General features: G+C 40.3%; 1 protein-coding gene across 1 annotated transcript; it reads left to right on the plus strand.

Annotated features, from left to right (window-relative positions):
* Positions 1 to 311: 311 nt before the first annotated feature.
* Positions 312 to 1,784, plus strand: LOC138887305 (uncharacterized). The gene is made up of 2 exons (XM_070169035.1): positions 312 to 1,170; positions 1,261 to 1,784. Exons 1-2 carry the CDS (start codon positions 312 to 314, stop codon positions 1,782 to 1,784), a joined length of 1,383 nt encoding a protein of 460 aa, XP_070025136.1.
* The last annotated feature ends 16,515 nt before the right edge of the window (positions 1,785 to 18,299 follow it).

Below are 18,299 nucleotides of genomic sequence, written 5' to 3' on the forward strand. Positions count from 1 at the left end.
CAAACTCCATTCATTCTTGGCCTGAACTTGTCCAAGCATTCTTAGCTAAATGGTTCCCGCAAAGTAAGAAGTCTGAGCTCCGGGATAAAATTTTCTTTTTCAAGCAAGTACCGGGAGAACATCTACATGAGGCACGGGATCGATTCAAGTTATATTTGGTAAGGTCTCCCAACCATGGTTTTCCGGATTCTATCTTGTTGGAGAAATTCTACATGAGTTTGGATCCTATGTACCAATCTATAGACAAGAATGCAGCTGATGGATCTTTAATGGACAAATCATTCGCAAGGGTCACATAAATACTTGACAAAATGAAAAAACATATCCAAGCTTGGCACTCAGAGGACACCACAGGTGGAATTGCATATGGTTCTCCTTCCTTGACCACCATGATCAAGGAAAATCAAGAGAGAGATCAAGCGATTGCAGGGCTTGCCACAAATGTCAATGTGTTGACAAAGATATTCACCGAAAGCCAAACGAAGAAAGTAAATGTGGTGGAGGATGTGCAACCCATATCAAATGAAGACTTTGAGGAGGCAAACTATGTCAACAACTCTCAAGGAGGTTATCAAAGGCAACAATACCAAGGTCAAAGACAACAAAATCAATGGAGGCCTCACCCGCAAGGGCAAGACAACCAACAGTGGCGAAATGACCAAGGTGGCTCAAATCAAGGAAATTGGAATAACAACAACAACTTCTCAAATCGGAATTCAAACCCATATGTTCCTCCAAAGGGTCAATATTCAAATCAAGGTTCCTCAAGTGATTCCAAGTTGGAAAACATGCTTGAATGGGTATTGCAAAATCAAGAGAAGTTCGACATTTCTATGAGGAATATGACTGAGCTTGTTGGCTCTCATACCGCATCCATTCAAAAATTGGAGATGCAAATGAGAGACCTCTCTAGGGAGCAAAATCCTAAGCAAAAAGGGACACTTCCAAGTGACACAATTGCGAACCCAAAGGGTAGTGGGGGTGGTCCAACTTCTCATGTCATGGCAATTACTACTCGGAGTGGGAAGATACTACAAGGAGGGAGTGAACAAGTGGTTGAAGTTGAAGAGTCCGAACAAGAGATTAAGGTTGAAGAGCCAATTGTTGTTGAAAAAGGTTCCAGAAGAATTGAAAGTGCAAGAAGAAAACCGGGAAGAGGTAAAGGAAAAGGTAAAAGAGAAACCAAAAACTCTACCACCTATTCCTAGACCTCCTCCTCCATTCTCAAGCAATTATCGGTGAATATTCCATTTGTGGAAGCATTTCAAGAGATGCCGGGTTTTTCTAAATATTTGAAAGACTTGATTACCAAGAAGAGAACCCCCAAGAATGAAGTAGTGAATATGACTCACAGGGTTAGTTCCATCATTGCAACATCCACCGTTCAAAAGAAAGAAGACCCGAGAGCTTTCACTATTCCATGTACCATTGGGGCACATGATTTTGCAAGAGCCCTTTGTGATAATGGGGCTAGCATCAGCTTAATGCCTCTTGCCATATACAAGCAAGCAGGGTTAGGTATGCCAAATCCCACAAGTATGAGATTGCAAATGGCTGATCGTTCCATAAAGAGACCGGTGGGAATTGTTGATGATGTGCTTGTTAAAGTGGGAAAGTTTCATTTACCCGCCGATATCGTAATCCTTGATTGTGCGGTTAACAAAGAGATCCCTATCATTTTGGGGAGACTATTCCTAGCCACAAGAAGAGCACTAATGGATTCGGAATGGAATGAGATCAAATTCCGTGTGAATGAAGAAGAGGTTACATTCCAAGCAAGCTAGGGTATGAAACTACCACATGAATATGAAAGCATCTCGGTGATTGATGTTGTTGATGAAGTGGAAGATGCGGTTGAAATGAAGATGGAAGAACAATGCCTCGGTGAGGCGTTGGCGGCTATTTTGGTGAACTTTGATGGTAAAGATATGGATGGGTATATGGAATCAGTCAATGCATTGGAGGGTCTTGGGTCCTACACTTATGCTCCGGCAAAGCTCTCTCTCGACTTGGAGAATAGAGCCCCTCCTCCTGCAAAGCCTTCTATTATTGAACCACAACAACTAGAGCTCAAACCACTTCCACCACACTTGAGATATAAATTTCTTGGCTCAAATGATACTTTACCGGTAATCGTCTCTTCTTTGTTGAATGATATGCAGGTAGAACAATTGTTGGAAGTCTTAAAGGAGCATAGGCAAGCTATTGGATGGACAATTGTGGACATCCGAGGGATTCCCGCCGGAATTTGCGAACACAAGATCTAATTGGAGAGTGAGACGAAACCAAGTGTGGAACATCAACGACGGTTGAACCCGTCCATGCAAGAGGTGGTAAGGAAAGAAATCATCAAGTGGTTGGATGTCGGGGTAGTCTACCCCATTGCCGATAGTTCTTTGGTGAGCCCGGTGCAATGTGTGCCGAAAAAAGAAGGCATGACCGTGATTGAAAATGATAAAAATGAGCTCATCCTAACAAGAACGGTGACCGGATGGAGGGTGTGTATGGATTACCGGAAGCTCAACAGTGTCACGTGCAAAGACCATTTCCCTATGCCTTTTATTGATCAAATGCTTGATCGGCTAGCGGGAAGGTTATTCTATTGCTTAATTGATGAGTATTCCGATTGCAACCAAATCAATATAGCATTGGAGGATCAAGAGAAGACAACATTCACTTACCCTTATGGAACTTTTGCCTTTAGCCGGATGTTGTTTGGTTTTTGCAATGCTCCGGCTACTTTTCAAAGATACATGATGTCCATCTTCTCCGACACGGTGGAGGATTTTCTAGAGGTTTTCATGAACAACTTTTCGGTGGTAGGTGACTCTTTTGAGCATTGTCTCAACAACCTTAGACATGTGCTTACGAGATGTGAGGAGACCAACCTTGTGCTCAACTAGGAGAAATGCTATTTCATGGTAGATGAAGGCATTGTATTGGGGCATAAAATTTCAAAACATGGCATAGAGGTTAACCAGGCAAAGATCGAGATCATTTCCAAGCTTCCTCCACCTACTTCAGTTAAAGGTGTCAAAAGTTTCTTGGGGCATGCCGAATTGTATAGGCGTTTCATCAAGGATTTTTCCAAGATTGCAAATCCTATGTGCAAACTCCATGAGAAAGATGTAAAATTTGTGTTTGACGAGAAATGTCTCAAAGCCTTTGAGGAATTGAAGCAAAAGATCACCACGACACCTATTATTGTCACACCCGATTGGTCTCTTCCATTCGAACTCATGTGTGACGCCAGTGGTATAGCTATTGGAGAAGAGCTTGGCCAACGTCACAACAAGGTTCTTCACCCGGTCTATTATACAAGCAAGACATTCAATGGCGAGCAAATGAATTATATGGTGACTGAGCAAGAACTTCTTGACATTGTCTATGCCTTTGAGAAATTCCGGGCTTACTTGCTAGGATCCAAGGTGATAGTGTACACAGATCATGTCGTTCTTCGCTATCTTATGGAAAAGAAGGATGCAAAGCCTAGGTTGATTCGATGGGTCCTGTTGTTGCAAGAGTTTGACTTCGAAGTCAAAGATAGAAAGGGGACAGAAAATCAAGTGGCGGATCATTTATCAAGGCTTGAAGAGGTAGGGAGACCAAAGGGAGATCTTGAAATCAATGATGCTTTCCCAGATGAACACATATTGGCACTATCTACCACTGTTGCTCCTTGGTATGCCGATATTGCTAACTACTTGGTTAGTGACCTTATTCCGGATGGATTGGAATCCTATCAAAAGAAGAAGTTTTTGAGAGATTGTCGGCAATACTATTGGGAAGAACCATTCTTATTTCGTGTTTGTGCTGACAACATCATAAGAAAGTGTGTTCCAGAAGAAGATTATGCCAATTCTAAAGGCATGACACGACTCACCAGTTGGGGGTCATCATGGGGGAAATCGAAAGGCGGCTAAGGTGCTTGAATGTGGTTCTTATTGGCCGTCGATTTATCATGATGTCAATCAAATGGTCAAGGCTTATGACCAATGCTAAAGGCAAGGATCAATCTCCAAGAGGCATGAAATGCCAATGCACTTTGTGATGGAGATAGAAATCTTCGACGTGTGGGGAATTGATTTTATGGGTCCCTTTGTAAGCTCTTGTGGGATGAAATATATCTTGGTAGCTGTGAACTATGTGTCCAAATGGGTTGAAGCAATTGCCTTACCAAACAACAAAGCAAGGAGTGTGACCACATTCTTAAAGAAAAATATATTCACGCGGTTTGGCACTCCTAGAGCCATTCTTAGTAATGGTAGGTCTCATTTCTGTAACAGGGCATTCACGAGGCTACTAGAGAAATATGGCGTCAAGCATAAGGTGGCCACACCTTATTATCCCCAATCAAGTTGCCAAGTTGAAGTTTCCAACCGGGAGATAAAAAATATTCTAGCAAAGATTGTTAATGCAAACAAGACTGATTGGTCAAGGAAGTTAGATGACGCATTTTGGCCATACCGCACGACGTACAAAACTCCTATTAGCACCTCTCCGTATCGGTTATTCTTCGGCAAGGCTTGTCATCTACCCATGGAACTGGAGCACAAAGCCATGTGGGCTTTAAAGAGGTTGAACTTGGACTGGGCTGAAGTTACAAATTTTAGGTTAACACAACTCAATGAAATGGAGGAATTCTGTTTCCATGCATATGAAAGTGCAGCTGTGTATAAAGAAAGGATGAAGTTCGTCCACGACAAAAAGATCTTGAAAAGGGAGTTCAAGTCGGGGGACTTGGTTTTGCTCTTCAACTCAAGGCTCAAATTATTTCCAGGCAAGCTCAAATCGAAATGGTCTGGTCCGTTCAAAGTGGTCAATGTCTCTCCTTTTGGAGCTGTGGAATTAGAATCGTAGGATGGGCTCCGAACCTTCAAAGTAAATGGCCAGCGAGTCAAGCACTATTTGGGAACAGATGGAGAAAAATACTTGGTGGAGCAGTTAGCTCTCAGAGATGGTCCGTGCCCGACCAATGAGTGAACCCAAAGAAATGCCAACTTCTTCGTGCCACGACGTTAAATCAAGCGCTTCATGAGAGGCAACCCATTTGTGATAACACCCTTTTTTTGTCCTTTGAATTTTAATTTTTGTTAGATAGATTTAATTGAGCAATTAAAGTGTGTGTTAGAGTGCATGGGATTCAAAAGATTATAACACTGGGTAAAATTGCGTGTGAAAAGGAAGAAAAGTCAACATGGGAAGTTTGCTACACATATGCGGTCACATTTTAACTATGCTGACAACATTGTGGTCGCATACCCTAACAGTTTGTTTGGAAAATTTGGTGGTAAGAATGTGGTGAAGAGGTGCACTTTGCGGATTGCATTTCAATTATGCGATCGCATAGTGCACCACATTTTGTCCCTCAAGCAACTCAAGTTGAATCCACCGCATAACACTTATGCGGTCGCATAATGTGTTATGCGATGACTTACCCACCGCAAACCTCACAGGTAAGTACCCTCACATATCTTCAGCATTTACATACGTTCAAAACAAAAGAAAAGAATTATTTTTAGAAAGAAAACAAAACAAAACAAAACAAAAAAAGGGGCGTAAGGGGAAGGCAAAACTGCTAGTGAATCGAAAACGTAAGAAAAACACCTGAGAATTCATCTCCCAAGTGTGCTCGTCAATCCATCACTGGTATGTTCTTCCTTTCCTGCTTTGTTCCATGCCAATTTTTAGTTTAAATTGTATTGTGTTGTCCTATTTTTGTTTCCTTTAGTTTTGTTCATGCCAATTTTTAGTTTAAATTGTATTGTGTTGTCCTATTTTTGTTTCCTTTAGTTTTGTTCCTTGTTCCTCTTTGTATGGTGGTATCTATTCATAATGTGAGGGGGGTATTGGATAGGTATGTATGTTTGGGGTGTTGGGTAGTGAAACTAGGGCAACCATTGTTGAGGGTTGAAGTCAACAGTTGAGAATGATGACTTCTGCGGACCGCATAATCGATTTGCGGTCTGCATTGTTGCCGCAAAAACGAACCATAGGTGGCTGAAGAAGATGATAAAATACGGCGAATTTGCGATCGCATAATTGATATGCGGACCGCAAAGTCACCGCATACTGAGATAGTTTCAATGGTTTTGTAGCATGTTGTTTGCGGCCATTTTGCCATCGCAGATCCATCTTTGTAGTGGACTTTGCGTTCACATAATGTGTTTATGTTTTCCAAGAATATAAGTATGCGATAGTTATGCAAACCGCATAATGAATATGCGATCGCATAACCCATCGCATACCTATTTCATTTCAAGAGGCAGAGAGTTTGCGACAAGTTTGCGGTCTGTATAGTAGTTATGCGACCGCATAACCCGACACATACTTGAACTATTTTGTATTTTTGCTATTTTGTTTTCATTGTTGCCTACCATGTGGGTTGAGAAGATAGAGCGGGGTGAGGTTGGTGACTTGCCAAAGCTCCGGGAGGATGTTTCCACCATGAAGACTGAACTCCACAAAATGCAAACTCTGGAGTTCGATCTATCATTCTTCCTGCCCAAGGAAGGTGAGCGGGGAGCAGACACAACAATGGATGGATTGGATCTTGACTTCTCCACACTGATGACAGACACTGCACCTCAAACTGCCGGAGCTTCCCAGCCTCCAGCTCCCCCTACACGTATTGACATTCCTTCTGAGGAAGATTTCGGACACTCGGCAGAGTCCGAAGGTGGGGAGGCAGACGAGGGAGATATGATGAGGAGTCATGGTCCGAGGAGGATGAGGGCCCTAAAGAGAAGGGTAAGTAGGTTGTTGTCCCTACAGTTGAGGATGAAGAACAAGCAACAATCCAGAAGGCGATAACACATTCGCTAGCAGACATGGTCACCCCAGCAGATCCATCGACCACTCAGCCATCAACGGGCGAGGCTAGTAGCTCACAAGCCCCAGCTCCAGTGCCGGGCCAGCCAGAGATACCTCCTCCATTAGTAGAGGTCACTCCTCAGACCGAGATCTCATCGGTCCCAACTTCAACATCTGAGGGTGACCCCACCAGCATTCCAACGGCTTTCGACTCCATAGCGCTTAGTGCACCTTAGGGAGCCCCTAAACTCTGTTTTACATTCTTATGCACTAGGGACAATGCATGCTTTTTAGTTGGGGTGGGATAGCCTTATATAAATTTTTGTGAATCTAACTGTTGTATATGTTTTTGTGTTATATAAGCAAACTTCTGTATATACTTGTGTTGTGATTCTGTATATATTTGTGTTATGTGGTTTTAATACATAGGTTATCTTTGTATATAAAAAAACCAAAAATAAGTAGATAGTTATATGTTCATATTTAGTAATTAGCAATGAATCCCCCTTGGTTTTTCTTCACCGGGTTCTTTTCCAAGGGTGTAATAGTAGAACCAGGGCAGTAGAATGAAACATTTTGACCGGTTTGGTGTAATTGTCTAGTTTCAAACATGTGTTCTTGTAAATAGCCTATACCCTTCCATTAATATAAAAACAATGATACCAACTATATGAACTTGAGGCTCGCTCTTTGACTCTATGCTTAGCTAGAGTTATACATGTAAATATTATGGAAGCTTCGAGTTGCCAAGTGTTGACTCGAGGGCTAAAACTATGTTGAGCCAAATAGTTCATGTGCCATGTGTGTGAGTCTTCGTATAAATAATTCTGGTGTTTACTTCTACCATCTAGAACTTGCCCGGTTGGTTTTTCGATGCTAATGATAATTATATTTGGTTGGAGAAATGACCTTAGGCATTCGTTGTGATTTTGGAAAATCAGTTAGCTTTTCAAGCTACCCATTGTATAGATATTATCATTAGTTACCCCATTTGAGCCTTTAACCTTTTTTTTGGCCACCCCGCTACAAACCTTTCCCCTTTTGTAAAATAATTCCCTCTTTTGAACCTGTCCCTCCTTGAACATTGAGAATGAGGCTAAAAGCCTAAGTTGGGGGTGTGGTGTCAAGCCGGAAATTGGCAAGGTTGTACTGTGAGTGTGGAAAAGTATACCTCGAGATAGGAAACTATTCAAGCTCCAAAAGCAAAGTAGAAACAAAAAAAGAGATGTATGTATATATATAAATATGGAGTCTTGAAAAAAATTAGAGAGGTATGGAAGGCGTTTCAATGTGGGAAATTAGGAGCTAAGGACGGCTATGTGGTTTGAAAAGAAGCAAAGAGAAACAAGAAAGAAAAATGTGAGTAGTGTTCAAGGAGGGTGTAGTCACTTGTACCCAGATACTTATCCGACCCTTCCCTAAACCTACATTACAAGCCTAAAAAGTCCTTATGGGATCTCCAACCGAACGTTCTTAAAATAAAACGATGAATTAAAATAAGGGCAAGCCTATGGTAAGGTATGTTGTAACATTTGAAACTCTTTTTTGAGAGTGAGGGTATTTGTGAATTCGTCCCTTTTGTTGTAATTGTAAATATTGTGAGTTTGGAACTTTCTTTCTAGTGCGGGCACATGAATTGTGTGGTTGGACAGAAGTTGAGTTTTTAAGTCAAATGCAAGTGCACTCAGGTGAGGGTAACATTTTGTCAAATTGGTCGAGGCTCAATGTTTCACAAGTTGATTAGTTTATTTGTAAATAATGATGGTTCAGGAATGGTAAATAAACGAAAGTGCATGCTTGTAGTACTGACAACTAACACCATCCACGGTCACTAGTGTTTCATATCGTTTAGATGGAGTCTAGAATAGGATAGTGACGTTTTAGTTGCTTGAGGACAAGCAAGAGTTTAAGTTGGGGGTGTTGATGTGCCGGAGAATTTTGGCACATTTAATATAAATTGCTTAGATTTCAGCTTGTTTTAAATGCAATTATCTTTTATACTTTCGTAATTTTAATATTTTTGCAGTGTATGAGGTTTAAGGACCTAAGAGCATGGAAATGAAATCAAAAAGCCACAAAAGGACAAGAAAAGAGCAAAATACGATCGCGGATATGGAAATGCGGACCGCAAATCCAACATGCGGACCACATAATGCTCAAAGGAATTGCAAACCCCAACAGTTTGTTGGCTCCAGTGCAAGAAATGCAGTCCAGTATGTGATCGCATAATAAATTTGCGGGCCGCATATTGAACCGCAAACTCATTGTGAAAGCTGCTGAAGTGGAAAATACGATGAGAAATGCAATCGCATATCTACAATGCGGACCGCAGAACGGGAATGCGATGTATGCCTGTAAACTAGGGTTTGGAAATGCGATGGCCATGAAGAGAATGCGGACCGCATGTCTGTTATGGGACAGATATGTGGTCGCATAATTGACCTGGAAAGGTATTTTTGTCCGATTTTGGTCCCGAATTTTGACCCACTATAAATAGATTTATTGAGGTTTTGTGGGGGCATCTTGTCTGGTTTTTGAGATACAATCCAAGTCTTTAATATTCCTCTCTTTTGGAAGCTTTTGAAGGAAGAATCTTGCACTTTGTAAGCTTTATGGCATTAAATATTCTCATCCTTTTGTATTTTAGCATGTGTAGCTAACTTTAAATACTAAGGTTGTGGACTCTAAATAGGTGTTATGTTAATGGGTGTTTAACATTGAATATATGTATAATGGTTGGTTGATATATATTTATTTCTCATTCTTCATTTATTGTTGGTGGTTGCAAACATTAACAAATGCCATTAAATTCCTTCTTTACTTGGAAAAGTGAGTTAGAATTTGGTAGAAGTAAATATCAAAGGCTCAAGGCTTTAAACCTTGTTTAATAGAATCACTTAGGAATAAGTGGGTTTTATTTGGCATATATTGATTGTTCTTAATTGCAACTCTTTTATATTTGGAAAAATCATTAAGAGGAAATACTACCAAACTATTGAAAAATATCGGGTAGTCATTTAGAAATCATTTGCATATCTAAAGAACCTTCCATTAGTAATATATCATACTAACACCGATAGCATTACATTCCATTGAAGGGGACACAACCTTGATTTCCTTAATCAAATTAATTACATTCTCGACATTACAATTAGTTATTTCTTCAAATCACAATTATATCATACTCTTGTTACAATTAACTGAATAGAATTACGACTTAAGTCAAGTAACACACTACTCAAGTAACCTTTTCACGCCTATTCCCTGTGGGATTCGACCCCAACCTTGAAGGGTTATTATATTTGACACTGATCGCCTTACACTATTTAATTAAAGTGTAATTTGAGCGTATCAGTGGGGTTTTCACGGTCAACGGTGGGCAAGGCCATACCTCCGCAGCCGCACCCGATATTTCGTAGTCCGCGGTGGAGCTCCGCTGCCACGGTCCTTTTTCTGCGGTCAGCGATGAGGGTCTGAGAGGGGTATACATAAATGAGACTTTTCAGCCATTTTTTATTTTTCAAAACCCTAAAACATAAGAGGTAATTTTTCAAAACTCTCTTTCTTCCTCGAAATACAAGTAAGTGATTTTTAACTCATTTGTTTCACTCCTTAACTTCTTTTTACAAGATTTCATCCTAGAATCTAGGGTTTTCATAGTGGAATTGAGAATTTTGGGTAGAACTTAGGATTATCGAAATTTGGGGATTTAGACTTGATTGAGGTTGGATTCCAAAACCTATTGTATATCCAGGCTCGGGGTGAATGCGTATTCGGGTTTTGGTCCGAATTTCGGGTTTGGACCAAGCGGGCCCGAGGTCACTTTTTGACTTTTTGGGGAAAACAATGGGAAGTCTATTTTCATGCATTGGATTGGTTTGTTTAGAAATTATTAACGTTATTAAGTAAAATGTGACTAGATACAAGCGTATTGGAAGTGAAACCGAGAGGTAAAGCGGTAGTTGAAGCTTGATTGTGTTCGTGGCATTGAGGTAAGTATTTGGTCTAACCTTAGCTTGAGGGGATAGGAGTTGTAGTCTTATTTGATATGTGTTAATTGTTGAGTACGACGTATAGGTATGGTGACAAGTACCTATACGTTGGTGTCAAGCATGCTTGTGAGTCTTATACTATGATTGTTGTGACTCCGTTATGTATTGTCAATGCTTAATATGATGATTACTAATGTTAAACAAGGCTTGTGGAAGTATTCTTGGTAATTAAACATTGTAGAGCATTGTCTCAAGTTGAGATTTGTGTTGTGAGGTGAATGTGGAAATGAGAAAAGGTTTATGATATTGTTTCCCTTGCCGGGATGCTATTGCTTATGATATTGTTTTCCCTTGCCAGGATATTATTGTGGTACCATTGTTCCCTTGCCTAAATTCTATTGTGATTTTATTGATTCCCTTACCCGAATTGCTTGTGATTGTTGCATGGGTAAGGAAGAATATAAAAGCACGAAGGGTGATGCCGTACTTGATATTTGTGAGTGAGTGTTAATGCACGAAGGATGATGCCATGCCAATATTGTAAATGTAAAAGCACGAAGGGTGATGCCGTGCCATGATATGAGTGATAATGCATGAAGGATAATGGCGTGCCATGATTATGTGAGGTAAAAGAACGAAGGTTGATGTCGTGCCGAATCTATTAATTCTTATGGTGAGAACGAGAGTAAGCGCACGAAGGGTGATGCCGTGCACTTGTTACTGTCTTTTCCTTATTCTTGTTGTTATGAAGATATGGTGTTCTTTATGCTTCTTTACTAGAATTCTGTTAGTATCTGATATTCCCCCGCAACATGTTTCCCCTTCCCATCTCTTAACTGCTAGTTGCTGTTAGTATTATTTGTTATATATGATTTAACTGCACAGGTTTATTTGGTAGTCTTGTCCTAGCCTCGTCACTACTTCGCCGAGGTTAGACTCGACACTTACCAGCACAAGGGGTCGGTTGTGCTGATACTACACTTTACACTGTGTGCAAATCCCTCTTCTGGAGCATTTGGACCATAGAGAAATTGCTACCTTCAGTCCAGTGGAGACCCGAGGTAGTCCTGCAGACGTCCGCAGGCCTTGGCGTTCCTTTCTATCTTTTCCATTCTGTTTTTATGTATTTCAGAGACAGACTTGTGTTTTCCATTCAAACCACTATTTGTAGTATTCTTAGATCGTCCGTAACATTGTGACACCAATTCTAGGTAGAGTTGTATTCTAGATTTTTGTACTAAAATTTAGTTATATCATCAGATTTCGTCTTCTGCATTTCTTTTATTCTTGTTGTTATTCCGTTATTGATCGCCTGTTAAATTGAATTGTTAAAAGGTTAGGGAAAAAGGGTAATAAAATCCATAACACTCGGCTTGCATAGCTTTCAGGAGTAGGCGCCATCTCGACTTCCGAGGGTGGGAAAACCGGTTCGTGACATATACTGTAATTGATAAGTTTACTAAAATACCCTCAATTGTTTAAATATTAAATTTATCAAAAATTATGCATAAAAATAATTTTAAAAAACAAAACAGAGAAGGTAAAACACCTTAAGAAAGCAGAACAAAGGAGCGAGACAAAAGAAGGCAAAACAAAGGAGCGCAACTAATTAGAATTGAGTTAAAAGCAAATTAGGAGAAAAATAAAAACAGAAGGCGGCAAAACACATTTAACACTGGCGGCAGAAATTCTAGAAAAAAATAAAGTAGGTCATTGGTTGGAGATTTGGAGTTAAAATAGCCAAAAAAAAGCTAAAGGGTAAAATAGAGTTGTGAAATAATAAGTTAAGGCACAACTGGAAAGAAAAAAAGGAAACAATCCCACCACACCAAATCAGTTATTTCAAAAAGGGAACTTTTCATTGTTCCAAAACAATGGATTTAACAATACAATATGATCAAAATGAAACAATCAAAACAAACATTGATAATAATACAATACCATATAACGAGGAACAACTATCCAAACAAGCTGTAACTAAATTTCGAGAAAATGAGAATAATATTTTTGATGCTAAAAGTTAGAGTCTTGTACATATGATAAACAAAAACACTATTGATCACGAGGGAGGATACAAATTAAGAAAAAGTCCATGCCCATTTGGGCAGCACAAATATATAGTTATAAAGCAAAATCCTTTTAGGATGAGCTTTATAATGTAATGATGATGTTAAGAAGATCCAAAATTGGAAAAGAAGATCCAGATAGGGTCGATGAACAGCGAATGGTTATTCAAGGGGGTGTCACCACCCTAAATTTGGACCCGATCATGATGGTGCCTCTCATGAAGACAAAGCCATCCAACTCTTCCCAATTCAATTTTTAACAGTTAAACCATAAGGAATAAGTCTAAAGCATAATAAATAGAATCTCAAAGTAGCAGATAATAGCATAATTTGCGGAATACAACCCAAAACAGCCCGATACCGGGGTGTCAATAGTCATGAGCATCTAAAACCCAGAATAATCAGGAAAAGTCTACAGATTTCAAAACAGAACTAAAACAAGAAGCAATAAGATAGGGAAGAAGCTTTGGGCTGCGAACGTTGGCAGCTACCTAGAGAATCCTCGGATCCGCCTGAGCTGGAAAGATCAACACTCGAGAGCGGGACCAGATGCGCCTGAATCTACATACGGGGTGCAGGGAGTAAAGTGAGTACCCCAACTCAGTGAGTAATAATCATAAATAAAGACTAAAAGTAGGAAATCACGTAAGGCACATGTGACGACCCGACCCGTCGTCTCGTGAGTTGCTGCCCCATTTTCCCCATTTCCTATTTCTTTATGCTTCATTATCAGTGTTGGGTGTGAACGAGTTGATTTGGATTGGTTTTAGTAGGAAATGAGACACTTAGTCTCTTTAAGGAAGGTTTATTTTGGAAAAGTCAACCGGACGTTGACTTATGTGTTAGAGGGCTCGGATTTGAATCCCATGATTCGGTTAGCTTCGGGGGATGATTTGTGACTTAGGAGTGTGATCGGAAGTAATTTTGGAGGTCCAGTGTAGAATTAGGCTTGAATTGGCGAAGTTAGTATTTTGGCGAATTCCGGTTGATAGGTGAGATTTTGATCCGAGAGTCGGAATGGAATTCCGAGAGTTGTTGTAGCTTCGTTAGGTGATTTGGGATATGTGTGCAAAATTTCAAGTCATTCGGACGTGGTTTGGTCGGGTTTTTTATCGAAAGTGTATTTCAGAAGTTTTTAGAAAATTAGGCTTGAATTCGATGAGTTTTGGGTAATTTGATGTTGTTTGAGGTGTTTTGATGATTGAAAGAGGTTTGAATAATGCTATAAATTATGTTGGCATGTTTGGTCGTGGTCCCATGAGGCTCGGATAAGTTTTGGAAGAGCTTTTGGAAGATTTTTGTCATTTGAGCATAACCATGTAATGATCCAAAGGTCCATTTTTAGTTCTAGAGATCGAAATTTTATTTCGAGATTTCCAGAATTTAAATAATGAATTATAGGAGTGATCTGGAAAGTTTGGTCTAATTTCATCAAGTCGCGATTAGGTTTTTGACACGAAACATGAGTTAATTGTTTAACGAGCGAAATGGATATCGCACTGAGCAAATGAGATCCAAATTGAGTTTCGATTGAAGGACTATGTTCGTATCATTATTTGTGACTCATAGAAACAAGAATCATTGAATTCTGAGTTTGTATGATGGAGTTAGAGCCATTTTAGTAAAAAGAAAAGTGCTGCAATTTCTTTGGTTGCTGCTGTATTTTTTTAGCAGCGTGAACAGTAACCGCGCGGGTGAATAGTGACCACGCGCGTAAACAGTAACCGCACGCGTGAACAGTACTTCCGAAAAATTCTGGGCAGTGAGTTTATAAAACACTTCATCCGCGATTTTGGGTCATTTTTCCTCCATGGTTGATCATTTTGAGAGCTTCTTGGTGGAGATTAAAGAGGGATTCAAGGGGGAACGACTTGAGGTAAGTTTCTTGGACTTAGAACTCGTTTTTATTGTGAATTCCACCTAGAGATTCATGAAATATAAGCCTACAAATCAAGAACTAGGGCTTGAATTTTGAAACCAAACAATTAGGATTTGATGGGTCATTTGAACTCGGATTTGGGAGTTCTTGGTATGTATAGACTCGTGGCGAGACAAGGAATCCGGTGATGTTAATTTTTTGAGACGTAGGCCCGGGGCTCAGGTTTTGTCAAATTCGTGAATTTTGATATTTTTCGATTGCTTTCGATTGGGTATTGTCTCTTTAGCATAATGCGACATATTCGTTGTGATTTTGGGCAGATTCGTCGCACGAGGAGGGTAATTTGAGAGGCAAGGGCATAGCGAGCTAGACTTTGGCCATCTTGAGGTGAGTAATTGATGTAAATGATGTCTTGAGGGTTTGAAACCCCGGAATTTCACATCGTAACACTATATTGAGGTGACTTGCACGCTGGATAACGGGCATGGGGTAGAGCACCTTTGGGGATTGTGACTTGGTCCGTCCCGAGAGATGTTTTTACCGTGTTTTCTACATGAACTAAATTGAGAATCATCCTTACTTGGATTTAATTGTTACATTTGGGCTTCTTGCCAATTATCTGAATCCTTCAGGGATTGATATCACTGCTTTCACATATTTTGCATATCATTTGACCTCAGTCCAAGGTTTTAAATACTGTTTTGCAAACTCAGCCATCTTTCTAAGATTTGAAAACTTAAATGATATTTCGGGCTGAGAACTACTGTTTTACAAATGCCCAAGGGGCTTATGATGATTTCTGGACTGAGCATGGATCGGGCTGCGCGCCGCAGCAGTGTTATATTGATATTGAGGTCGATAGCCTGGTTGATTACATTGATATTGAGGCCGAGAGCCTGGTTGATTACATTGATATTGAGGCCGAGAGCCTGGGTGATTATACTGAGATAGATATGAGGCTGAGGGCCTAGATTTGATGCCACGAGATGGCTTGATATTGCGCTTGGGTTGTAGGAGCCCCTCCGGAGTCTGCACACACCCCCAGTGAGCGCCGTCGACGATAAATAAATGGATGGCTCGGGCTGCACGCCGCAGTGGGTACTAGAGTGTACCATCATATGCATTGCATTGCACTCATGCATTTGTTTTTATCTGTTATACATGTCTCAGTATTTGGTACTCTGACTTAATTGACTTGTTGCTTCACTATTTGTTGTTCTAAACTGCCAGTTATAGTTTACTTTGTATTTTTCTATGATTTCTTATTCTCAGCCTTTATTTATGTTTATTACTCACTGGGTCGGAGTACTCATATTACTCCCTGCACCTTGCGTGCAGATCCAGGTACACCATATGCTAAGTGAGGAATTGTTTAGCTGAGCAGGCAGTATCCGGGAGTATTGAGGTAGCTACATGGCATTCGCAGCCTTGATCTCTCCCTTCTATCTCTATCTTTTATTCTGTATTTTTCCTAGACAGACTTGTAATAGGTGGATATTCTGTATTAGAGGCTCATATTTGTGACACCAGATTCTGTTGGGCTATGGTGTGGTATTTTAATTGAACTTCCGTAGATTTTATTATTAATTGTACAATTGAATGAAATGACTTAGTAAATTCTCTATGATATTTATCTATAATCTGAATAAGAATTTGGGATAATGTTGTTGAATGGTCGGGCTTGCCTAGCAGTGTGTTGGGTGCCATCATGACCGGGGTTGGGGTCGTGACAAGTTGGTATCAGAGCCTAGGTTAATTGGTCTCGCGAGTTATGAGCCGGTTTAGTAGAGTCTCACGGATCGGTACGGAGACGTCTGTATTTATCCTCGAGAGGCTGCAGAACCTTTAGGAAAACTTCACATTCTTGAATTCTTATCGTGCGTCCTTGATTCATCTTGAAAATAAACTTTTGAAATTCCTTCCACGCCTTCGTATGCGCGGATGGGCGCTCAGTATCAAATGTACCTCGATGGCTTGTGATTCCCCGATCGAGGGGTGAGGTGTTATCTCTGTGAGTTTATGGTGGGCCAGTCTGGAGGAGTTGAGGTTGGATCTTTGCCTATGGCGGGAGCGCCGAGGTGCTGATTGTGTGAACAAGTGTTTTTGAACTTATATGTTCGGTAGTGTCCCTGTTAGTGGAAATGATGGTTGTGGCTATATGATGAGTATGTTAGTACTGCGAGGCGTATCTATATGATTTGGAAGCAACGAGAAGGGCCTGCTGAATGATGGAAGAACTAATAGATGCTTGAAGTCCATCGTGATTCAAGTTATAGCCCGAGTTATGGGCGTGTGAAGAATCTTTTCATGTCTCCTAGTTGGGAGTGAAGTAAATTTCATGTTGCGGTATGAGTACAGACTCAGGAAGATCAAGTGACTACGTAATGCTTATGGCGGTGGAAGGTATGCAGAAATGTTAGTTGGGGGCAAAACAGGTGGGTCATCTCCTGCGGGGTGTTCTAAAGTTGTGTTATCCTTATGTTATCTATTAGAAGACCTCAATTGCAAGTGAATAAAATGTGTTGAAATCTAAAGTGGATCGCCTAGAGCGTGGTCTTAACTGTTGTGTGAGTGAATGCGAGATTTGCAGAAGAGTTAAAAATTCTAAATGATTTGTGTTTCCACAAGCTTATGAAGGATCGAATTTAATCTCACTATGGTATTGAGGCAACAATGGATTATATGCGTTATGAGTATAGTATGTTGTGATCTATGGCTTCGAGCCAAGTTGGGGAGCTTGCTATTGGTTAGCGGATTGTGCGGTTATGTACTATGTTAGTTCCGATTTGATGCATGCTGGTGAATCAGTTCTGGTTGTGGAAATTGGGCCGAGAATGGCACGAGTGAAGGAAAATTTTTGACAAGATGTCATGAGCTCGGATGAACAGGAGATAAGTTTCGATGTTTACGGTAAGTTGGTATTGTCTTCAGCGTCACCTAAGATCGGTGTTTTGTAAAAAGGGTTTTGTGTCCTGGTTAATAATTCTTGATCGCTCTTTAACATTAGTGCGACCGGTGGTTTGGATGTACGCTCCAGATATTGTTGTGGTAGGTTGTGGGAGTGTGTCCCACAGGAAGATTATATAAGTGTGGCATGTGATCACTTGATTGATTAAAGATGTAAACCAAGTATGAAGTTTGCAACAGTGTGATATTGAGTATAGTTTTCTATATGCTATTTTGTATGACTTGCTTCTTGTTTTCTAAGGAAAGTCCGTATTAGTGGGTGGGATTGGTAATTCCTTCCAGAGTTCGTTTTCTTTTTTTGTATCGCGTTCGAATTGGTAGCCTGTTGGCATATTGGGGCATCATATGCGGCTTTTGATTATGTCTAGGGTAGCTTATTTCCTGAGCAGTTTGTAATGGGCGAGACGAGATCATTGAATTCGAGATCAGTGCAATCTAAGTATATGAAGTAAATTAAGGGGTTAAGACCATTGTTTGGTTCAGAATGAGGTGATAGTTCTTGCCAGAAGTATAGACCCAATGAATTGTTGATTCGGCGGTGTTATGAATTTATACAGATCTCATCCGTCATATCCGTATTGT

This window comes from Nicotiana sylvestris, chromosome 3, assembly GCF_000393655.2.
Source record: "Nicotiana sylvestris chromosome 3, ASM39365v2, whole genome shotgun sequence".
Lineage (NCBI taxonomy): Eukaryota > Viridiplantae > Streptophyta > Magnoliopsida > Solanales > Solanaceae > Nicotiana > Nicotiana sylvestris.

Bases quoted from the DNA above. Each gene is read 5' to 3' on its own strand.
- LOC138887305 (XM_070169035.1), top strand. From the start codon at position 312: ATGAAAAAACATATCCAAGCTTGGCACTCAGAGGACACCACAGGTGGA. The intron at 1,171-1,260 runs GTAAAAGAGAAA...CATTTGTGGAAG, and splicing joins GGGAAGAGGTAAAGGAAAAG to CATTTCAAGAGATGCCGGGT.